This window comes from Eulemur rufifrons, chromosome 2, assembly GCF_041146395.1.
Source record: "Eulemur rufifrons isolate Redbay chromosome 2, OSU_ERuf_1, whole genome shotgun sequence".
Lineage (NCBI taxonomy): Eukaryota > Metazoa > Chordata > Mammalia > Primates > Lemuridae > Eulemur > Eulemur rufifrons.
Genome location: NC_090984.1, coordinates 29227721 through 29246174, shown reverse-complemented (window position 1 = coordinate 29246174; position 18454 = coordinate 29227721). Strand labels below are relative to the sequence as shown.

The 18454-nt window shown below is 36.3% G+C and overlaps 1 protein-coding gene and 1 non-coding gene across 2 annotated transcripts in view; both read left to right on the top strand.

The window, feature by feature from the left end:
• The window catches only part of ZWILCH (zwilch kinetochore protein), a 33055-nt gene that overhangs the window by 8763 nt on the left and 5838 nt on the right, over positions 1 to 18454 (top strand). The window contains exons 4-16 of the mRNA XM_069458582.1: positions 433 to 551; positions 4310 to 4509; positions 5040 to 5110; positions 5758 to 5913; positions 7999 to 8070; positions 8383 to 8476; positions 9007 to 9056; positions 9680 to 9803; positions 10359 to 10438; positions 12207 to 12363; positions 12870 to 12898; positions 15165 to 15301; positions 16416 to 16511. Of these exons, the coding sequence (XP_069314683.1) occupies positions 433 to 551; positions 4310 to 4509; positions 5040 to 5110; positions 5758 to 5913; positions 7999 to 8070; positions 8383 to 8476; positions 9007 to 9056; positions 9680 to 9803; positions 10359 to 10438; positions 12207 to 12363; positions 12870 to 12898; positions 15165 to 15301; positions 16416 to 16511 (1385 nt within the window). The remainder of the gene's footprint in view (positions 1 to 432; positions 552 to 4309; positions 4510 to 5039; positions 5111 to 5757; positions 5914 to 7998; positions 8071 to 8382; positions 8477 to 9006; positions 9057 to 9679; positions 9804 to 10358; positions 10439 to 12206; positions 12364 to 12869; positions 12899 to 15164; positions 15302 to 16415; positions 16512 to 18454) is intronic.
• Positions 7113 to 7219, top strand: LOC138381016 (U6 spliceosomal RNA). The gene has a single exon (XR_011232971.1). It is a non-coding gene; the product is annotated as a U6 spliceosomal RNA (small nuclear RNA).

Here is an 18454-nt window from a genome sequence, read left to right as displayed (position 1 = left end):
TGAGAGCCGATAGCCTTAAGCAGAATAGCGACAAGGAGTAAGGGACCTAAAGTTATACTCCAGAAACAAGTCTTATGGTTTTGGGAGTGAAAAATCCAACAAAATCTATGAGTCTCTCGTGGGTTTCCCTTGGTATTTTGCCTTTAGCTAGTCATTTTTTACATGTTGGAGCACTTCGTTTTCTAATGGCATCAGATACTTCTGTTACTAGTAGCAACTAAGATCAATATCTTTTTATAAGATAGTGGAAATACTTCTGATGGCAAGATTTGTTAGTACCAAATTGGTTCTTGTCAAAACTTGATCATTTGTGCCCAAGGGTATAGAAATGAGTACATTATGTTCTGCTTGTAGTTATTCCCTAGCATAGTAAAGAGTTGACTATCTTAAGTGCTCTTTTAACTGGTTAAATAATTAAGAACATTTTTAAAGACTTTAGAAAAGGAAGAAACAAGTCATGTTGAAGAACTTCAATCTGAAGAAACTGCTATTTCTGATTTCTCTACTGGTGAAAATATTGGACCACTTGCTTTACCAGTTGGGAGAGCAAGGTAAGTTTTTTCTCAGTGTAGGGGTAAAGGGTGGGATTTAAACTGAGGCATTCTTATAAACATTGGGGAAAATATGCATCTAATCTAGATATCTCTCTTCCTTCCCACCTCCCCATCACCCCCAGATATGTATAACAAACTCTCTAAGGATAGCTCTACTTGATTATCCCATAGGTATCCCAAACATGACCAAGAATACTGCAGTTATCTTCCCTTTCTCCATCCCTCTATATCAAGTTACCATTTTTGCTTCTTAATTGTTTTCCTTTGTGTCTAATCTGGTTCTCCTCCAATCTTTCTTCCTCACTCCTGCCAGATTGATCTTTATAAAATGAAAGCCTGATCACGTTGCTTCCCTGCTTAAAAATCTTTCAGTAGTTCTTCATTGCCTTCATGATAAAATCCAAATTCTTTATGAGTGGCATATAGGAGCCTTCATTGTCTAGCTCCAGTAGTCTTCCACCAGGGCTGGCACCATACCCAGTGGGCACTGGAAATATCCAGGAATAATTTGACAGTGACTGAGGGGAGCTACTAGCATATAGTGGGCCTGGGCCATGGATGGTAAACAAATGGGACTCTCCTGCACAATGAGGAATTATCCCACCTAAGATGCCGGTAATGCCCCCGTTAGAAACTCTGATACTTCTCTCTAATTCTTCAGCTTCACTTTCTGCCATCCCACGGTGTAGCCATATGCAGTTCAATCTGCCCAGCCGCCTCCTGCCGCCCAAACCAAAAAGTCCTTGTATTCAAGGAGTTCTGGGGGATATAGTAATATAAATAGAGAATGATAACTACTATAATAATGTTCACAAAATGACTTTCCTTCATGCTGGTTTTTGTTTGTTTTGCTCTGTATAAGTTTTAAAAATTTAATGAGTCTTTTCCTTCATGGCTCCTTGATTTTTTTTTTTAAGCAAAATTTAGTTTACTTAAAAAAATGTTGATCCCAAAGATTCCATCAGTACTTAAGGGATGACTGTGAAGTTCTCTCATCCAAATGAGAGAATATATGCCCAACTGAGGACTGCCTTTCAAAGCAGACCCTGTGGATATTTGTCCCGTTATTCCAGAGCAGCTCCCACTGCATGGCTTCATCATTTTAAGTCATATTTGGCCTGTTTTCGTTTCTCCTTCTTGACTTAAACTTTGTTTATTTCTGTTGTTTTCTCCAGCCAGTGTTTGTATGGATTGATCCATGTGCTTGTCATGTCTTTGCTTTCCATTTCTTTTTACATTTCAGACCTTCCTTCTGGGATTGTTCTACTTCCTTTTGGAAGTAAAATCCCTTAGAAATTCCTTTCTTAGGCCAGGCATAGTGGCTCACGCCTGTAATCCTAGCACTCTGGGAAGCCGAGGTGGGAGGATTGCTCAAGCTTAGGACTTCAAGATCAGCCTGAGCAAGAGTGAGACCTCATCTCTACTAAAAACAGAAAGAAATTAGCTGGACAAATAAAAATATATATAGAAAAAATTAGCCGGGCATGGTGGTGCATGCCTGTAGTACCAGCTACTCAGGAGGCTGAGGCAGAAGGATTGCTTGAGTCCGGGAATGCAAGGTTGCTCTGAGCTGGGCTAACACCACAGCACTCTAGCCTGGGAAACAGAGTGAGACTCTATCTCAAAATAAATAAATAAATAAATAAATAAAATAAAGAAAGAAATTCCTTTCTTAAACATCTGTTGGTAATAAATTCAGTTTTCATCTCTTTGAAAAATAAAAATTAAAGCCACATTTTTGGGTAACTTTTAATTTTGATATAGTTTCAAATTTATAGAAAAGTTAAAAGAACAGTACGGGAACTTCTGTATATCTTTCACCCAGATTCACCAATTGTTTAGATTTTGCTACATTTGCTTCTCTTTCTTCTTCTCCTCTTCCTCCTCCTCTCTCTCTCTCTCTCTCTTGATATAGATGTAGATATATATACACAAAACAATATATGTATATTGTTATGTATGAGTATGTATATGTACACAACATACATTGTTATAACAATTTCGTTTGTAGTCTTCATACAAAGGGAAAATTTTGTAAAATTTTGTAATTAGGCCGGGCGCGGTGGCTCACGCCTGTAATCCTAGCTCTCTGGGAGGCCGAGGTGGGCGGATCGTTTGAGCTCAGGAGTTCGAGACCAGCCTGAGCAAGAGCGAGACCCCATCTCTACTAAAAATAGAAAGAAATTATATGGACAGCTAAAAAAAATATATATATATAGAAAAAATTAGCCGGGCATGGTGGTGCATGCCTGTAGTCCCAGCTACTCGGGAGGCTGAGACAGGAGGATCGCTTGAGCCTAGGAGTTTGAGGTTGCTGTGAGCTAGGCTGACGCCACGGCACTCACTCTAGCCTGGGCAACAGAGTGAGACTCTGTCTCAAAAAAAAAAAAAAAAATTGTAATTAATATTTTATTGATAAAAGTACATTTAGCTACAATTTCCCATTTTCCCTATCTATGTATGGTAACTTTTGGGACACCGTATAATATGTTATAAACAATGTTTTTAACTATATATTGTTATAAAAAGATATAGTATGTGTGTGTGTATGTATGTATCTATATATATGAAACATACATATAACACACACACACACACACACACACACAAAATGTACAGTTTTTTAAAATGAAGTATTGACTGTATATTGAAGACATTGTACTCCTTTACCCCTAAATACTTCATTATGTATTTCCTGAGAACAAGTACATGCTCTTATATAACCACAGAACAATGATCAAAATCTGGAAATTTAACAGTGTTATTATGTAATACCATTATCTAATTCAGAGCCCATATTCAAATTTCCTTATGTGTTCCTGTGACTAATGACTTTGAGATCTTTTTGTGTGCTTATTGGCTCCTACTTATTTCTTTTCCTTTTTTTATTTCAAAATATTAGTTAAGGGGGTACAAATGTTTTTGTTACATGGATACCTTATATAATGCTTAAGTCAAGGCCCTAGGTGTGCCTGTCACTAGAATAGTGTTAACTGTACCCGGTAGGTAAGTTTTTATCCCACACTCCGCTCCCCTGCCACCCTCCCTCTTTCTTGGTTTCTCATGTCATTTAGGCTCCTACTTACTTCTTTAGGTTAATTTCACACTCTACTTCCACTCCTGCTGAACACCCCGCCCTGGCCATGTTGAGCCCCCTGCTCATAGTAGTTCCAGTCCTGTCACACTGTCTGTCACTTTGTGGTACATGCATCTTGATCTGCCTGGTGTGCCCTTTCCCCACTTCTGTGAATGAAGTCTATGTATGTATGCATCTTGCCACTTAATTTTGAGATTGTTGTTTCTGGGAGACCTTTCACATCTTTTTTTTTTTTTTTTTTTTTTTTTTTTGTTGAGACAGAGTCTCACTTTGTTGCCCAGGCTAGAGTGAGTGCCGTGGCGTCAGCTTAGCTCACAGCAACCTCAGACTCCTCAGCTTAAGCGATCCTCCTGCCTCAGCCTCCCGAGTAGCTGGGACTACAGGCCTGCGCCACTATGCCCGGCTAATTTTTTCTATATAGATTTTTAGTTGTCCATATAATGTCTTTCTATTTTTAGTAGAGACGGGGTCTCGCTCTTGCTCAGCCTGGTCTCGAACTCCTGATCTTGAGCGATCCACCCGCCTCGGCCTCCCAGAGTGCTAGGATTACAGGCATGAGCCACCACGCCCAGCCACCTTTCACATCTTTTTAAAAGAAAATCCTTGATTGATTGACAATCACTACCTATAATTGATTTTTCTTACTCTTGTTTTAAAGGCAGTTAATTGGACTTTACACCATGGCACACAATCCTAATATGACCCATCTGAAGATTAATCTGCCAGTTACTGCCCTTCCTCCCCTTTGGGTACGATGTGATAGTTTAGATCCTGAAAATACCTGTTGGCTAGGAGCTGAACTTATCACAACAAATGACAGCATTACAGGAATTATCTTATACGTGGTCAGTTGTAAAGGTGAGTTCTCATTCTTTACTTTTATGCATGCGTGTTTATTTGTGTAGTTACTGTTTCATAGTTTTTACTGAAAATTGTTACTAAGATGGAAGTTCACGGTGTAGAACTTGCATCAATCACCATGAATCTACACTAGTGTACAACTTGCAGCGTGTGTAGGAGGTGTTCCAGAAATACCAGAAACAGATCTCCAAAAGTCTGGACAGAAGTTTACACTTGTTTTGTTTGGGTTTCATTGTATGTGTGTATTTTTTTGGAAATTTCCATTGGAGGATAAAACACTGAATATAATGACAATATAATTCCAGTCTCATAGTAGATATTTAATTATATTTTTGGTAATGGTATTGACTTTTGTTCCACATTCATTTTTTAATAAACTTTTTGCTCATCTGTGATTTAAAATTTAATTTCAACAATTATTAGTGTTGAGTTGTGGTACCCTGAGAATTTGAGGGATTGTAATTTTCTAGCTCTAACAATGTAATTTTGAGTTGTACCTTTACATTTTTTTCTTTTATGTCCTATAGCTGATAAAAATTATTCTGTAAATCTTGAAAATCTAAAAAATTCACACAAGAGAAGACATCACTTGTCTACTGTAAGTGTTTTGCTTCTATTCGTATTATTTTCTTCAAACTGTTCTTAACATACCTTCCTAGTATAAAGGTTTTTTCACTTCTAATATGACTAGATATTTTTCTGTAGTATGAAAATGTTTGTATTTATTTTCATATCAGCTAATGGCCAAAATTAAAATATAAACCTTCCCTTTTAGCTAATCTTTGTGGTCTAAAAGAATTGTATGGGCCAGTATGGTGACTCATGCCCGTAATTCCAGCACTTTGGAAGGCCAAGGCAGGAGGATCACTTGGGGCCAGGAGTTTGAGACCAACCTGGGCAATAGTAGTGAGACCCCCATCTCTTAAAAAAAAAAGTTAGCTGGATGTGATGGCATGTACCTGTAGTCCCACCTACTCAGAGGCTGAGGCAGGAGTATTGCTTGAGCCCAGGTGTTTGAGGTTGCTGTGAGCTATGATCAGGCCACTCTATTCCAGCCTGGGCAATAGAGTGAGACCCCATCTCATAAAAAGAAGAAGAAAAAAGCATTATTATTCCCTTTGGGATAAAAGTATGGAGGGTGGTGCTTTTTCCTCCTCCTTTGGGAAAAGGATCAAAGTAGTTTTAATAATGGCCTTTGGCTGTGCAGAAGCAGAGCTAATGGTCTGTGGGATGCTCTCTTTTCAGGTAACATCCAGGGGCTTTGCCCAATATGAGCTCTTTAAGTCCACTGCCTTGGATGATACAGTCGCCACATCACAAACTATGATCACTTTGGATGTTTCCTGGAGTCCTGTGGATGAGATTCTTCAAATCCCTCCACTCTCTTCAACTGCAACTCTGGTAGGAGTGGAACCTATTTTCTCATTGGGTTCATGAGGCCCCTAAATGTTCGTTTACCTGTTTGTTGCTCGTGCTGCATGCTTCTAGCCTCAGCAGTCATTGGGTGTGTGGCTGACAACTCTGAAAGGCTGGCCTTCCCCTGAAGTCTTGCCAGGGCAGCCAGTGGAGATTCTATCAGGTGATCTGATCTATCAATTAATTGCCCTCAGCCCTATAATTATGTGACTTAAGAATTTTCTAGTGAGTTTCTTGAGTGGCTACTGAAGTAGAATTATCAAAATGACTATTGTCTCTGCTATTTTATTTTATTTATTTATTTATTTTTTTTTTTGAGGCAGAGTTGTACTTTGTCACCCAGCCTGGAGTGCAGTGACATAATCACAGCTCACTGCAGCCTGGAACAACTCCTACCTCAGCCTCCTGAGTAGCTGGGACTACAGGCGTGAGCCACTGCACTTGGCCTTTGTCTCTGCTATGATTTTTTTTTAATTTTTATTTTTATTAACTTTGTCTCTGCTATTCTTAAAAGGGTGCACATATTGGTAACACATGAATCATTATAATATTGAGCCCTTTCACTCTATTTTTACATTTCTAGAAATCTGCCTTAAGAAATTAGAATTGCTGGGGTGGGGGAGGGGATGGGGGTATGCCTACACAATGAGTGCATTTCGCACCGTTTGGGGAGTGGTAACACTTGAAGGTGCTGACTCGGGAAGCGGGGGGTGGGGGGGGGGAAGGGAGGGATATATACCTACATGATGGGTGCAACGTGCACTACCTGGGGAACAGACACGCCTGGAGCTCTGACTTGGGGGGAAAGGCGGTACATGGGCAACGTATGTAACCTGCAATTCTGTATCCCCCACAACAATAAGATGAAATAAAAAAAAAAAAAAAAAAAAAAGCTCCACTAGGAAGATTAGAACTAGAGTCAAGATGAAATTTACTCTTTGAAGATGAATTCCAACGAAGTAAAGCCAAATATATGTGGGGGAAAAGCATCTTTTGAGAAAATATTTATTGCCTATATTTAACATTCTTGGATTTCTGTTAGACAATTGAAAGCAGAGAATAAGTGATGGAATAAATTATTAATTAGGAGATGAAAAAAAAAGAAATTAGAATTGCTAACAAAAATTCATGCACAAGATATTTAATGCAGTGATATAGCCATGTTTCCAAACTATTAAAAACCAGTGCTCAATTCAGCAGCACATATTCTAAAATTGGAGCAGTACAGAGAAGATTAGCATGGCCCCTGTGCAAGGATGACATGCAAATATGTGAAACGTTCCATATTTAAAAAAACGAATCTGAATGTTCAACAGGAAATAGTTCAAATAGATTTCCATGATGAAAAATTATAGTCTTTAAAAATCATGTATGAAAATGTTTTTAATAATAGGAAATGCTTTTTAAGCAAAAAAGGGAGAAAAGTACAAAATTATATATATACTGGGATCTCAACTGTTTTTTAAAGCCTGGATAGTGTTAAGAGTGGTTCTCTCAGAGTGGTAGGATTCCAGATAGTTATATTCTTTATGCTTTTCTTTTCCTGTAATAGGAATTTTCATACATTGGAATTTACTTGTTACTTTCTTTTTTGTACAGCCTTAGGTTTATAAAACTTTAACCTTTGGCTAGGACAGCACATTGTGGGTTTAGTTAGGAGTCTAATAAACAGATTTATTGAGGGACTTCATTTTTGGTGTGTGATATGCTATCATTGAATCTTCAGATATATTTATTTAAATTTCTCCTACCTTGTCCTCTTAGAAATTCCATGGGAAAGGGCAAGAGAGCATATAAGGAAGGCAGTTCCATGTAGGTTACAATTGTGGTATAGAGAGAAGGTATGGTGGTCTGAATTTAGGTTACTGTATCAGGATGGCAAGATCTGTGGTATCTCTAATTAAGATGTTCTAAATAAGAATAAGGTGTTGACCTAATTTTTCAATTCATTTGTGCTTTATGCAATATATTTTTTAATGTGTGGATGGTTTGAAATTCAAGTAACTATGACCCTTATGCAAAGAAGATGTGATCACCAGGGAAAACTGACAGACTTTGGGAACTTTTTAGAATATTAAAGTGGAATCAGGAGATCCCAGAGGTCCTTTGAATCATCTCCACAGAGAACTGAAATTTCTCCTTGTGAGTATCCTTCTGGAATTTCCAACTTTAATTAAATCTCATGTTTTCATAAAAATGTTGCTAGTATCATTTTTACTTCATTTTGTGTTCTTCAAAATTTGTCCCAGATGTTGTATGTTCATTAAATACTCTGACAATTTGGATAGTTTAATTTTACTTATGTATTAGTACAATTCTCAATCACTACAACATTACTTAGCATGTGATAAACATTCAAGAAATGTTACTGCAATTATTATTATTAAATATATCCTTATTGACTAAACTATGTTTTCTGCTAACAAGTTTTTGGGTTTTTTAAATCTCCCATAGGTTTTGGCTGATGGTTTGAGGACTGGTGTAACTGAATGGCTCGAGCCTCTGGAAGCAAAATCTGCTGTTGAACTTGTGCAGGAATTTCTGAATGGTGTATTGTTTGTTTTTCTTAACTGAGAATTTATACTTGCTGTATTTAAATATAAGTTATTTCTTTAGGCTTGATATTCTTTTTAGTTGGGCTGTGTGTGTGTGTGTATATATATATATATAAACAAACATAAAGCTATGAGATCTGTTATGGTCAGAAGTACAGCTTTTCTAAATTGGTAATGGTAAAGATCTAAATAATTCTAAAAGTTAATAAGATTTAATATAAAATTTATATAACACAACCATATTTGTGATTGTAAGAAGAGAGAGATGAAACAGGAACCTTTTGAGTACCTGATATGTGCCCAGCATTGTGTGCCAGGGACTTTTCTGTTACCTCAGTTCATTCCCACATCCCTACCTGATGGGTATCTATTATTACCTCCACTGGAGAGTTCAATAACTTGGTAAAATGCCCAGTTATACTTCTGTTATCCCATTTGCCATTTGAAAATAGGATTAGGATGGGAATAATTTAGAAAGCAGAAAAATAAAATCAAGAGTTAATAAACTTTTGCCACTTTCTAGACTTAAATAAGCTGGATGGATTTGGTGATTCTACAAAAAAAGACACAGAGGTAAGAGATTATTATCAGTTTAGAAAACTACACTGAAATAGCTTTTAAAATTCAGTTGCACTGATATCTTTCAAATGGATCCAGTATAGTCAAGGCAGCATTTTATGTGTAGTTTTTGTTGGTCTTTAATGTCAGCACTGGTTATTGTTTTCCTTAAGAATTGATACATATTTTTAAAGGGAACTAATACATGTGTATTATTAGATGCTCAATTGCAAAGAAGTAGAAATGAATATGTTAATGTACTGTAAGATGGTATTACTGTAGTATATTAATAACTATAAGATGGTATGTTACCATGCCATAAGATGGTATTATTAAATTAAGCTAAATATGTTTTCATTTGATGAAGAGGAAAATGGAGACAAAGGTAATTTAATAATTTTTTACATGGAAGGAAAACCGAATGCTTGCTCTTAGGCATTAAAATTTTAAAATAATTTTAAAGGTCCAGTTTTTCATTATCTATTGATTTATATCTCCTCCTTTGTGAATGAAGTTGTAGAAAATGCATACACATCTTTTTGTATGTGTTGATTAAGCCATAATTTCTCAGAACAGCATTTGACAGCTTAAGTTACTTCACTAAAAAAAAAAAACAAAAAAAAAACGACTATTCTCAGACGCTTGCTTCTTTTCAGACAGTGAAGCATGATGCTGCTGCAGTTGATCGTTCCGTCAAGCGTCTTTTCAAAGTACGGAGTGATCTCGATTTTGCTGAGCAACTATGGTGCAAAATGAGCAGTAGTAGGTGTCCATCATGATTAAAATTTTTCCTGCTATTTCTTAGGTTTGTTTTTAAGTCTTTTGGAAATAATACAGTGTATATCGCTAGTCTGGTTACTATTTTACCCAATCCATTTCTAATAATGTATTGGCCCATTCTGCTTAAGAATTATACTAAGACAAAGCAATTTGTAGACTCTATTCTTTTCTCCTGCCTTTTTTTTCCCCCCCAGACACCAAACCAAATCCATGTCTTTAACTATAAGACTTAGGTAGTTTTTGTGCTATATTTGCATGAATGAATACACATACCTTAGTGAAATTATAATTATTAGAAAAAGAAAAGATATTCTTTAGTATTTTACCAAGTATGTTATTTTTTGGCAATCTGAGTTTGATTTCTTTCTTCAGAAATGCGTTAAATCTTTTTTTTGCCTCTTTAATTTCTTTTCCTTTCCCCCACCCACAAAGTACAGATTCTTGTCTTCTGCTTCATTCGTGTATCCTTAAGATTAATGGCATATTTGATCTGCAGAAATACCCTGAAAATAATGTTAGACTGACTTGTTTTCCAAGGTGTGATTTCATATCAAGACTTGGTGAAGTGTTTCACTTTGATCATCCAGAGTCTACAACGTGGTGATATACAGCCCTGGGTAGGTTTAGTAGTGTGTGTGAGAACATTTTCTCAGAAGCATAGCATGCTAAAGACACAGGCTCTGGAGCAAACTGCTTGTTTTAATTCCTGCTCTTCTACTTTCTAGCTGTGTAAACTTGGGCAGGTTCCTTTACTTTTCTGTGCCCCAGTGTCCTCAAATAGAAGTAGGAATAGCACCTACTTCATAGTGTTGTTTCAGGATTAATTTAATCCATGTAAAGCATATAGTGCCTAGCTCATAGTTAAATGCTCAGTATGTATATGCTACTAATATTGTCATTGTTAACTATTGCTCTGAATGAGTATTCGCATGTACTACTGATGAGAATATAAATTGGGACACTCTCTAAAAAGCAATTTGGATAATGTATTGAGATCTTCAAAGTGTATCATGGCCTTTGAACCAATAATTCTTTTGTTAGGATCCACCCTAAGCTCATACACAGAAATATACATCAAGACTTTATGTATCAGAATAGTCATTACAACATCATTTATAGTAGCAAAAAATTATAAATGACCTAAATTTCCCTTGTTAATAGATTGGCTAAGTAGATAATGATCTAGCCACATAATGGCACATGTAATAGTTGCTAAAAAAGGATGCTGACAAATGATGTGGAAGAAATGCTTATAATGTTCAGTAAAAAGAAAGGAGTAAACACAGTTGTATCAAAATGTGAATTTTGGAGGAAAAAAAATCTAGAAACAAATATGCTAATATCTTAATAGCAGTGGAAGGATTACAAATGACTTTTTTCAACTGCAATATACATTTCAGTACTTTGTGAATTTTACATAATAAATTTGTGCTATTTTTATAATCAAGAAAGAGCTGAGTAAAAAGTTGGAAACAAAAAGATTTCTCATTTAATGGGAATGATTTCAAATAATGTGGCTGCCATTCATGACTATAAAAGTTAGAAACTTTCATAGATGTGAACAAAAGTACACTCCAGAGCAAAGGCAGGCAAGCTCTGCCTAACTTGGCAGTAGTAATTCTAGGCATTTTCGTTTTGGCCATTGAATTTTTGAGAGTTTCTCTGTTTATGAGATGTTTACAAGTGTAACTCTACCATGTACTATGAATGCAAATGAAGGGAAACTATATATGTATTTGTTAACTGTTGCTGTGAATGAGTATTTGCCTGTATATATAAAAGATAATGCAAAGATTTGATGAAATAGGAAATAGTGGGAAAATGACAAATATTTTATTATATTTAAAATGAATTAGTTAACATTTGGAACACATATTAAATCTATAAGTTCACAGCTCTGTTTAATTTGCAAATTATCAAGTTAGTATGGATAGTATAGCCAATGAGGAGTTCCTTACGATACATGCATGGGCCATTGAGGGAGAGAGAATTTGTTTTCCTGCAACAACAGATTTTTGGTGTAGATGAAGATGATCAATTTTGGAAAAGATGCCCAATAGCAAGCTAAATCAGCCAGGAGGAGAAGAATTACTAGTTGTAAAGCTTCAAAGGACCAACTCTGATTTCTCTTTGGTGGAATTGTATAGGAGTGATAAGTTTAAACCTGTCTTAGTTGCTTTGGAGTTAAACAAATGAGGTGGGAATGGCATTTTAGAAACTGACATATTTGTAACTGGGAAGTCTTTGTTCAAATCATTTATAATGTCAGGACTAAGAATGTACGCTTACAATTTTTAGCTTATAGCTAACAATTTGTTTCTCTTTTGCTTATTGGATTTATTTATATTTTTATTTATGGTTTTATAAAATTTTCTTGATTTTTAGCTTCATAGTGGGAGTAACAGTTTACTCAGTAAGCTCATTCTTCAGTCTTATCATGGAACTATGGACACAGTTTCTCTCAGTGGAACTATTCCAGTTCAAATGCTTTTGGAAATTGGTTTGGACAAACTAAAGAAAGATTATATCAGTTTTTTCATAGGTAAGTCCCTTTCCTAGATCAAAAATTTAAAAAGCATATCACAATTATCAGTCAAATGTAATCGCAGATATTATCTTTCTATTTGCTCTGAGTCATTTATAGTCCTGGCTTTGTACCTGGTTCATTGTGAGACAAACATTTCCCTTCTCTGGGCCTTAGTTTCCCCCTCAGTAAAGATATTAGAATAAATGTAGCTATAATTTTTATTTATTTATTTTTAGTTCAAACATTTGAGATTCTATGAGGTTAGTGTAGTAAATAAAAACCCTTTTCGTACATGCTGTTTTAATACCTAAACTTGGTTGTTTTTATTAGGGGCAAGCTGTGATCATTGTTAGAATAAATGTTTGTATATATTTATGGTGCAATAAGCCAGAAAATTTGACTTTTTGTGAGGAACTATTTAGCTTGACCATCACTTTCATATGTGAACTATGAAAAGATTCCTTAACATGTAATAGACAATACCTAAAGCCTATTTGCATATAATTGTCTTTTCTTAATAGGTCAGGAACTTGCATCTTTGAATCATTTGGTGAGTTTACTTTTTTATTCTAAAGTTGGTTTTTCTTTTATTTGGTTATTCTGCATACAGTTATTAACAAGTGCCTATAATATGCCAGCCTCTGTCCTAAGTCCTGGGAAACAGATAAAGAAGACAGTCAATGCCCTTATTTATTGCTGCCTAGTAAGACAGACAAAAAAGTAGTCCATTCAATGTCATTTCTCATTCTCTACAAATTTATGATATTGATATCCTACTCAAGCCAATGTACTATCACAAATTTCATTTATTTAGAATCATCAGGGAATGCCTTTCTTTGATAGACTCTATAAAGGAATGTTTGTTTTATATTCTCTTAACCCATTTATATTACACTTGAAGGATTATTTTCCAAAGAATTTATGATGTTCTTTATTACATTGGTTCAAAAGATACTTCTGGGTTTCAAGGTTATCATTATCAGCTTTGTTGCATGTTCCTAGTCTATTGATTCAAAAACTTTGGGAGATTGAACAGCACCTGTACTGACACTTGACATTCATTGGAAGATCTTTTAAAAAATGAATTTATAGTATCAACTTGTTTGTCATTTGTCTCTTATAAAAATACATAATAGAAAAACTCTGTCTATTTTGCAGAATAAGACTCAACTAGATTCTTGTGAGGTTTAATTTTTATTGTTCAAATTTTAAACATTTTATTAAGGATATATATTTGTGGTGGAAACATACTCTAGCAAAAAATATATATACATATACAGTTGGCCCTCCATATCTGTGGGTTCCACATCCATGGATTCAACCAACCATGGATAGAAAATATTAATAAAAAAAATGGATGGTTGCATCTGTACTAAATATATATGGACTTTTTTTCTTGTCATTATTCCCTAAGCAATACGGAGTAACAACTATTTACGTGGCATTTACATTGTATTAGGTATTGTAAGTAATCTAGAGATGAATTACAGTATATAGGAGGATGTGCTTATATGTAAATACTATGCCATTTTGTATCAGGGACTTGACCATTCTTGGGTTTCGGTGTCCAAGGGGGGTCCTGGAACCAATCCTCCATGAATACTGAAGGACAACCGTATCTGTAGCTATAGTCATGTGTCATGTAATGATAGGGATACATTATGAGAAATGTGTCATTAGGCAATTTCCTTGTTGTTCAAAACAAACATCATAGAGTGTATTTATACAAACCTAAATGGTATAGCCTACTAGATACCTAGGCTATATGGTATACCAGACCTGTACAGCATGTTACTGTACTGAATACTGTAGGCCATTATAATATAATGGTAAGTATTTGTGTGTCTGGAAACCTGGAAAAGGTACAGCAAAAATACAGTATAAAAGATAAAAAAATGGTACACTTGTATAGGGCACTTAACATGAATGGAGCTTGCGGGACTGGAAGTTGCTCTGGTGAGTCAGTGAGTGAGGGATGAGTGAATGTGAAGGCCTAGGATGTTACTGTACGCTACTACAGACTCTATAAACACTGTAGACTTAGGTTACACTAAATGCATTAAAAAATTTTTTTCTTCACTAGTAAACTAACCTTAGCTTACTATAACTTTTTTACTTTTTAAACTTCTTAAATTTTTTGTCTCTTTCATAATAACACTTAAAACACAAACACATTGTACAGCAGTCTAAAAATATTTTCTTTTCTTATATCCTTATTCCATAAGCTTTTTCTATTTTTGGAATTTTTATTTTTTACTTTTGAAACTTTTTTTGCTAAAAACTAAGACATAAACACACACATTAGCCTAGGCCTACTCAAGGTCAGGGCCATCAGTATTATTGTCATCCACCTCTGTATCTTGTCCCACTGGAAAGTCTTCAGGGACAATAACACAGATGGAACTGTCATCTCCTATGATCACAGTGCCTTCTTCTGGAACACCTCCTGAAGGACCTGCCTGAGGCTCTTCTTGAAGAGTAGGTTTGATTACACTGGCATCACAACAAGCACATGAATAATGTGCAGGACTTCATTATAGCTATGAAGTCACTAGGCAATAGGAATTTTTCAGCTCCATTGTGATCTTATGAGACCACTGTAATATATGTGGTCTGTTGTTGACTGAAACGTCGTTATGTGGCTCATGACTGTAATTTACTTTGAAAGAATAGTGTCAAAAGATGGTTACCTCTCATCCCTTTTTTTTAAATCTTTATTATCAAACTTCCAAACTTAGGTGTAGCGGGCATACTTATATTCTTTCCAAAGATTACACTAGTGAAATCTCTGTTTTGCCTGTACTTTTTCATTCCAGGAATACTTCATTTCTCCATCAGTAGATATACAAGAACAGGTTTATCGTGTTCAAAAACTGTACCATATTCTAGAAATAATAGTCAGTTGCATGCCTTTCATTAAATCTCAACATGAACTCCTCTTTTCTTTAACACAGTAAGTACTTCTCATTGTTTACTTACATAGAAATGTATTCTCTTTTGAAATAGTTACAGCCAAAATATGCACAGTTTTTATTACTAGTTAGGATAGAACCTATTCACCCTGTCTTTATGGTAGCATGGGTCCAAGTCAGTGTCACAGGAAGAAAAGGTTTTGGATTCAAAAGGAATCAGATTTGACTGTGGCTCTCTTACTTCATCACTTCCTTAGGAAATTTCCTTCACTGAAGCTTGTTTTCTCATCTATAAAAAGGCTCTAATAACCTTACATGTTGTAAGGATTAAATGATATAATGTGTATAAAGTATCTGACAATAGGTGCTTAATAAATATTAGTTCTTTCTCTCCTTTACATCCCTATAAATTTGGGTCAAAGTAATCATTGCCAGCCATCTATATGATAACTGAATGGACTCAAATAATACTTCCAGACCTCTGTCCATAGCATTGATATAATTTTAGAGATTGCTGTATAATTAGAGATTCTGGTTAGTTTGACTAAAGGATAGTTTGGAGCAATCCTTATACATCGGCCGCTGGTGTCTCATGTGTATTTGGAGCCTCAGACTGGAAATAAGTGACCTGGTTAGTGAAAGGACAGGGTTTCCTTTCCCTATGGAAGGAAATATATACCATTATATTTTCCCAAATTAGAATTTGCCTCAGTTGTAAAGGGGAAAGTTTGAAATGGTTATTGTTTATAGACTCTCAAAGGTTTTTCTTTTTAAAGATCATATAAATGAATTAACTCTTTAATTGCACAGACTCTGAAAACCATGGAGGCTCTGCCTTTGTCTCTCTTCTGCCTCTTTGTTTTTCTCTTTGTTCCCATTTGAGCCTTTATTTGGGCTCAAAGATATTTTATATTTATAAGAAATATGTCTATTAATTTTTTTAAAGTGAATGAGATTTCCTTTCAAAGAAAAAGACATAACCTAAGTTTTGTTTGGGAGGGGTTGTTTTGTTTGTTTAACTTTGTGGCTTTGAAAGTATTGTGGATGTTTTAGTTAGTGGTACTCAATAAAATGTTTTCCCTTAGCTTTAGACTACCAGAAGGCCTTTATCTCAAATGGCTTTTTTTCCAAAAGAGGTTCAATTTTTTTTTTTAGAATCTGCATAAAATATTATAAACAAAATCCTCTTGATGAACAACACATTTTTCAGCTACCAGTCAGACCAACTGCTATAAAAAACTTATATCAAAGGTAAGCAATTTAATAATTAAATTATACCTTTAGTCCAGCCATGATTCTAGGCAATTTTGGTGTCCATGTTCCATGGGGATCTCATGAACCAGAGCTGCGTCACCTCTGAAACCTTAATCATCTACATCCTGATTTCTGACCATAGTCTGATAGAGTCCTCCCTCTTCATTCTCACAGACTTGTTTTTCTCTCAATTTCTGATTCCTTCAAAGTGTAGAAAGTATAGCAGGAAAGGAAATGAGAGATTAGGAGAAAAGTGACCGGGATAGTGACAACAAGGTCTAGGATATGACTGTGGGAGTGAGCAAAGGGTTTGGGATTGGGGGAGGTAGGGAAGCATGAGGTTAAGATGGTAGATTGGTCATCCATATGGACACTGAGGTTACCTCCAGTGATGATCTCCCCTGACTCTTCCCTCAGCATAAAATATACTGGAAATTTCTCTCATACTACTGCCACTCTACTTATGTCCTCCCTCTGTTTAGCTCCTTCTTGGCTAAACTCTCATCACTCCCCCTGAAACTGCTGTGGCAAAGGTTGCCAATTCCAGTGGACATTTTCCAATAAAAGAATGTTTAGTCCCTTGTGTAATTAGGGACTACTTTTCATTTATCAGGTTGTCTGGCATTTAGCATTGTTGCTTTCTTCAACCTATCTCCTTAGTTTCTGTGACATAGCATTCTGTCTTAATTTTAATTCTATCTCTCTGGCCCACCTCCAAGACTGACATTAGTTCTCCTTTCAAGTTCTTCCTTTGACTGCTTTCTACATGTGATTTTGCACCAGAACTCCACCCTCTGCCCTCTTTTCTTCTTACTTCCTATACAGGGTGGAGAACCTACAGCCTCAACGCCACATGTGGCCTTCCAGATCCCTGAGTGTGGCCCCTCCACCAAATCCAAACTTTATCCAAATGCCTTTATTAAAGGGATTTGTTCTGTAACATTGGGATTCAGTCAAAAGGCTGCACTTAATAATCCAAAAGGCTACATGTGGCCCCGAGGCTGCAGGTTCCCCACCCCAACGCTTCTCCTGAGCTTCAGACCCATGTTTCTAAATGCCTATTAGATGTGAATTCCCAACTTATTAAAGTAGTAGTTCAAATTCTAAAGCTGAACACCTCTTTTTTTCTTTTTAGATAGGGCTTTGCTCTGTTGCCACAGCTAGAGTGCAGTGGCTAGAGTCATCATAGCTCACTGCAACCTCAAACTCCTGGACTCCATTGATCCTCCTGCCTCAGCCTCCCTTGTAGCTGGGACTACAGGTGCACACCACCACGCCTGGCTAATTTTCCTATTTTTTGTAGAGACAGGGTCTCACTCTTGCTCAGGCTGGTATCAAACTCCTGACCTCAAGTAATCCTCCTGCCTCAGCCTCCTAGAGTGCTAGGATTACAGGCATGAGCCACCATGGCCAGCCTGAACACCTCTTAACACTTTTTCCTCCTCCCATATTTCATCTCTGAAGTGACCATCATTAATCTCCACCTAATTCGCAAAAGAAAAATGAAGAACTTATCCTCCAATGCATTGTCCCTCACTCCTTCCTTTAAATGATTACTAAGTCCTGATCTTGGTAGCTTTTGAATCTGTCCCTGCCTCTACATCTTCATGTTGTCAGTACTTTATTTCACATCTGCATTATTTCATCCCTGGACTATGGTAAAACCCTTTTTCCTAACCGCTCTTTCTGCCTCCATTATCTTCCTTCTCTATGTCACTGCCAAAGTGATTTTCCTAAAATTCAACTCCCACCATGACTTCCTCATGTTTAAATGGCTCCCTGTTACCATTAGGACAGTGCTCCAGTGCCTTAGCACGGTCTGTGAGGCCTTCTGTGCCTGGCCTGCACCTTTGTGGCCCACCTGTCACCATGCCTTCCCACTTTCCCTTTGTTAGGGACACACCACTGTGTTACTGCATTTCCTCAGAAATTCCACACAC